The 6,000-nt window shown below is 34.7% G+C and overlaps 1 protein-coding gene across 2 annotated transcripts in view; it reads right to left on the bottom strand.

Annotated features, from left to right (window-relative positions):
- LOC107817063 (phosphatidylinositol 4-kinase beta 1) overlaps window positions 1–3,186 on the bottom strand; it is a 37,906-nt gene extending 34,720 nt beyond the window's left edge. Inside the window, exon 1 of one of the 2 annotated variants that reach the window (XR_012696479.1) lies at window positions 1,090–3,164. Coding sequence is in view for 1 of the 2 variants with exons in the window: in XM_075224948.1 (XP_075081049.1) it covers window positions 1,090–2,664 (1,575 nt within the window). In the remaining variant the exon portion in view is untranslated. Of the gene's footprint in view, window positions 1–1,089 lie in introns of both variants that reach the window. The other variant, XM_075224948.1, reaches the window with a different exon arrangement.
- Between the last annotated feature and the right edge of the window lie 2,814 nt (window positions 3,187–6,000).

Raw genomic sequence — 6,000 nt, forward strand, 5'->3', positions numbered from 1 at the left:
ACTGGAAGATTAATGTTGATACAGAATGTGTAATGTGCAGGAAAGAAGTGGAAACAAGAGACCATTTGTTTGGGCAGTGTGAATATATTACTCAAGTATGGAGTAAAATGTGTAGCTGGCTTGGTAGGCAATTTCTGGGAGTTGGCAATTGGCAGCAGTTCCTAAAATGGTCAATTTCTGAAGCTAAAGGGAAAACTCAGCATGCGCAGGTGTTTAGAATGATATATGCAAAAGTAGCTTACCACGTATGGATAGAGAGAAATAGAGGTATCTTTGAGAAGAAAAACATAACATGGGAGCAGATTTCAAAGGAAATAGCCTATATAGTTAGTGTTAGAGTCACTCCTAGAAACAAATCTTTTGTGTATAGCCTATGTTTCTAGGTAGTATAGTAAGATGAGTATAGAGAAGAATAGCAAGTTGTGTTAGCTGTGCTATAGTTTTGTAATTGCTACTTGGTGATTAATAAAATAATTTAGTTACCAAAAAAAAAAGGAAATAGGTACACATAAATTGAAACGGAGGGAGTATGACATATTATCACTAAATAGTAGAAAGCATAACTGGATTTCGGGGAACACGAGAAGGAACACCATAAACCCTGGAGAAGATATCCAAAACAAGAGCCTTTTATGACAAGATTTGTGTCTGTTATTATATCCTTAAACCACCAATACCAAATGACATGCTGTCACTGGAATGGATTCTATATAGTCCAATATCAAGAGCCACTAAAGTTACTGGAGTGATCAAGTTACATGAAACTTTAGCCAGTAAGAATGCCATGCTAAACCTTGGATCAAAAATCAAGGACAGAATTGCACTATGAAATACTTCTAAGAAATGCATTTAGTCTTTAATGATAAAATTCGCAAGGACCATGGGGAGAGGGCATAGGTATGCCAGTACGTGTCAGACTTAAATTAATTCTATTCTTGAGGATACATGCAGGGGTTATAGCTGAGATGCCCAGCCTCGTGCAAACTGAGTAGACAGATTTACATATGGCACTACAAAATTACAGACTTAGTCCTTTTGCAGCGGGTTATCAGCAACTGAAAGAAATAGGCAAAAGAGTTCTGTACTTACCTCTTTGTTCTTTTTTGAACCAAAAAGCTCTGAATCTTCAACTGAACGATCACGGTCCTTAAACAGCTTGCGGAAGAAGTTCTCAGTACCAGGACTGCTCTCAAGAAAATTGCCACCATTACAGCTCTCATTCGCTGTTGACGATTTTGGATCCTCTGGATGCACTCGAAAGAGTCGACGAAACAATGAAAAATCTGACGACTCTTCTTCCTCACCATTTGCATGCCTCCTAATATCCTCATCAGTCCGGTCATTCCAATCTTTCTTATCCTCGAATTTTTCTTTAAAAAACTTTTTGAAGAACCCTTCCTTTTCATCATCTTCGGAACTCCTTGTTGACTTTTCAGCTATTTCATTTTTATCTCTTACATCCTTCTTCTCTTTGTCCTTCAAAAACTTCCGGAAGAACCCATCTTTTTCATCATCTTCAACAGGTTTGGGACCTGCTTTATCCTCCAAATCATTTTTATTATCACGAAATATACGTTTGAAAAATCCATCTGTACTTGAGTGCACATCCTCCTCATCATCCCTACTGCTACTCAAAAGCCTCCTGAAGAAGCCATCCTTCTCTGATTCCTCTGCATCCTTATCCACGGAATTCCTAGCATCATCATCTTTACTATTACTCAGAAGTCTGCGGAAAAATCCATCTTTTTCTGACTCCTCTTCATCTTTGTCCACAGATTTCCTACTGTCATCGTCTCGACTCTCTCTTAAGAACCTTTTGAAAAAGCCATCCCTCTCCGGTTCCGCATCATCCTTATCTGATAATTTCCTCACATCTTCATCCCTACTATCCCTCAAAAGTCTCTTCAAAAAACTATCTTTTTCTGGTTCTTCATCATCCTTCTCCACGGATTTCCTGAAGAGCAATGCATCTCTTACTTTTGGACCCGGCATCAACTTCTTAAAAATCTTATTCTCCTCTGGCGACGATATTTTACTCCCAATACCATCATCCTGTGGCAATGAACTCCCCGAAGAGGGTGAAAATGACAGTGACCGCTGTGCAGCTGGTGGCGAAGATGTCAAGGATAATAGCTTCTGTTTCGAAGATAATAACTTATTAAGCACCTGATTCTTGCCCATGGAAGTAGATGAACTGTTTTGGGGTTTTATCAAGGGGGGCCACTCGCCCATCAAAGTAGCAGCAATCTGACATTTCTCCTGAAGCCTACTTATCCCCTCATTATCATCCGTATCCTCCAACTCCGCCATCAAAAACCAATGCACTTTTAGCGCAATATGCAACGACTTAGAACACACGTCGATCACAAACTTATCCAACGAGGGGCTCGGCTTATGAACCATCATATAACATATCTGAAACAAGTAACTCTGAATGCCAGAAAGTGGCAGTGTATACATCCTATTACACAAGTAGTCCCTAACACCAGGATGATCATGCTTGTAAAGGTAGCTAACAGCGATCCACTCACAGAAAAATGCAGAATCGAAGAATCGAATAAGCCAACCACTCTCTCCAATATCCTCACTCGTTGGGATTGTCCGAGTTACCTCCCGAGGTGACTCGGCCGGCTCTCCTCGCGTCAATCCCAATAACCTCACCATTGTCAAATCATCATAACCACCATAAAACCCTAAAACCTAACACTAACCCTAACCCTATATATTTTTTTTTCCAACTCACAGCTGCCCTAAATCATATCACTACTATATACAGTATAACCAATTCGAAATTCAAGCAACTTCAATCAGTGAAAATTCAAAATCAAAGCAACTTCTTCCGACGAATTAACTGAATTCCAATCAAATTACTAAAGAGAAATCAAAGCAACTTTTCGAAGATAATAAGAGCAGAGATATTCTGAATTTTATCGGAAATGAAGGGATCCGACGAAGATATCCAAATATATACCGTCCGGCGACGGTGGAACAACGTCGTATCACCTCGATAAAGCCCCGGCGAAACCAACCCAAGGCGGAGGTTTTTTGGGGGGGCGAGGTGGGGGTGATCAGAGGCGTAATGTAAAAAATGGAGCGCAGAAGAAAACAGGGTGGGTGCTAACGTGCGCTGTGTGTGTTGGGTGAGGTTTCAACTTTCAACCTCTAGTGAATAGTGAGTGAGGGGGGTGTACGTAATTGACGGGGAAAGAGAGCAATATAGCAAGCGAAATTCAAAACTTTTTATGGTTAATTAGGACCCCTCTCAAATAAGTTGAATTTTAAAATGAATTATGCAAGGTAAATAATTCATTTTTGGAATTAATATATTAAAGTAAATATACATCTATATCTATATCTATATTATATTAAAAGCACGAAGGCCCTTAGCGAAATGTCGTTCGCCATTTTTACCCTTTAAAAATAGAGTTTACATTAGACAAAATAGTCATTTAATTATTTTCATAATTTTTAAGACCTTAGAATCAACTAAAATTATGTTTGTTTGTTTATTTTGTTAGTTAAAGTAATGAAAGAAGTTCTCGAATTTTTGGCATTTGAAGTTTAAGTTTATATAGCACTTATTTATTTGCCATTTATATTTAGCATGTTAACCAAGTAAACTAATCAACTAAAAATATGTTTATTTATTTTTTTGTTAGTTAAAGTATGAAAGAAGTCCTCGAATTTTTGGTATTTGAAGTTTAAGTTTATTGGGCACTTATTTACTTGCCATTTATATTTAGCATATTAACCAAGTAAACTATCAATTGGTTTAGTCTTCGGTTACAATCCGGTACCTTATTGAATTGATACCATAATTAATGATTCGCATACCAGTGATTAATTCCTTGCTACTTAGTATATTTTACCTTTTTGCCCGGTAATTTACAAAAATAGGTAGGCTATATTAGTATGAAATATACTAAAAATAGAAAAAGATTTTTAACTAACACAAATTCTTTAATGCCAAGATTCAAAAGGATTTTAAGAAAATTCTGAAACAACCCACATCCAAGTAATTCTACGAGTTTTTATCTCAAATATATAAACACGTGGTGGAACTTAAATATGATCGTTTAGAGGATATTAAAATTTCAAGTCATACAGTCATACAGTCATACATCAAGCGCCCAGTAGATGAATTTATTCACCTCTAGGATCTTTTTTTTTTGCTTAAAATCCATCGTTATTTTTCTTTCTATTTAATTTGTATCTTCTTAGCACTTTTGAATCTCTTTTATCTATTGTGGTCATACGTTTACCGTCACCGTAAGTTCATTGCTTCAAGTGTTTTCTTATTTTGTCCGTAACCTGCTTTGTGTGATATGTTCTTTGTACGTTGTTTGATTTTGTGATTTTTCCTTAAACTGAAACAGGTTAAATTTTTTTCTATATAATTACCATTATTTGTGTTTGCTACTAAATTGTCGACAGCACCCAAAAGAATGATGGTGAGACCAGCTTTTCAAGTCGCTAATTTGGAGTTGGTTTTTTCTTCTTCTTATACGATACAACTAAGCTATCTTGGAAATTAGGGAGAATAGAAAGATAAAATAATGAAGATTGTCTGGCATCTGCCATATCTTTTGATTTGTTTGCACAAACATCATAATATAATATGTTGAATTTAATTTCGAAAAATTTGTCAATCACATTGAGCCATTGATGTATAACTTCTTCATGTTTAACTCAATATACGTTGTTACCTTTATACTGGAATAGGACTAAATCCAGGAAGCAGTATTCATGTGGTCAGATTACATGATCAATATTTATCACAAAAGAAATAGAATACTACCGTACAAAAAAAAAACTTGAAGAATTTTTTTTTAAAAAAAAGTAAAAGAAAAGCAGTTTGTAAAATCTACGTTATTCTTCCCAAAGAAGTTAGTATTTCTTCTTTAGTTTTATAATTTAGTTCAATTTGTTTTACAAGTTGATATTATTAGTAGTTACTTTTATTTTATTGTGATGTATCTAAATTGATAATGAATCATTGTCCTTCACTTATTAAAGCAAAGCTCTCCGCAAATAAATAATTAAGATGTTTTTCTTATTTCTTTTTCTTCTAACAATTTTGTAGGCACATCAAATATTTTATATATGCATATGAAGCAGTGAATATCAACATAAAGAATAAGATTAATGGTTCACCTTTCACATGCTCTCCTGATCCCATATAGTGAGACTTGAATACCATCTCATAGGACGTAATTTATATACTATACTATATTAAAAGTACGAAGGCCCTTAGCGAAATGTCGTTCGCTATTTTTTTCCTCTGTAAGTGCATTTTAAGCTGGATGAAACTGTAAATATTAATAATGTATTTTTGTGGAAGAAAAAATGAAACTGTTTATGACCAAAAAAAGAGGAAAAAGAAGAAGAGAATAAGTGAAATACGACTTCTTCAATTAATATCCATAACAAAAGGTGATTTTCGTAGGTTAAAAAAAGAAAAGAAGAAATAAAAGGAGGATAAGTAGGAAACATTTAATATCTCTACTAAAGAAAATAAAAAATTTGGTGGGTTCAAAAGGAAAAAATTAAGAGAATAAGTAGGAGATTTACTATAAATGAATATCCCTATTAACAAGCATTAGAAACGTTATCAATTTTCAATGACACTAGGGTTTAGTTTCTCTCAGTTAAAGATTTCATTATTACTCTAAGAGTCAATTTTTTTTGCCTTTTACCTTGTTGTCTTTCGTTGTTGATTTCTGTTTTAACTTGAAAAGACTCTTGCTTTGAATTCTCTTTTATGTCCTTTTTATTTTACCATATGACAAGTTTGATATTTTCATTAGGGTTGCTAAAGTCTTAACCGATTGATTGTGATTCAAACTCCTTTATTGCCTATTAGTGCTTTTGCTTTTATTTACCGTCTTCTTTTATATTCTTAACTTGGTATTGTCTAATATTTGTGTTTTCTTCCTCCAAGTTTTAGGTTGCCGATTCTAAATCTCATAAGCTTTTGGATCTTTTTAACGAACACAACAA

This window comes from Nicotiana tabacum, chromosome 11, assembly GCF_000715075.1.
Source record: "Nicotiana tabacum cultivar K326 chromosome 11, ASM71507v2, whole genome shotgun sequence".
Lineage (NCBI taxonomy): Eukaryota > Viridiplantae > Streptophyta > Magnoliopsida > Solanales > Solanaceae > Nicotiana > Nicotiana tabacum.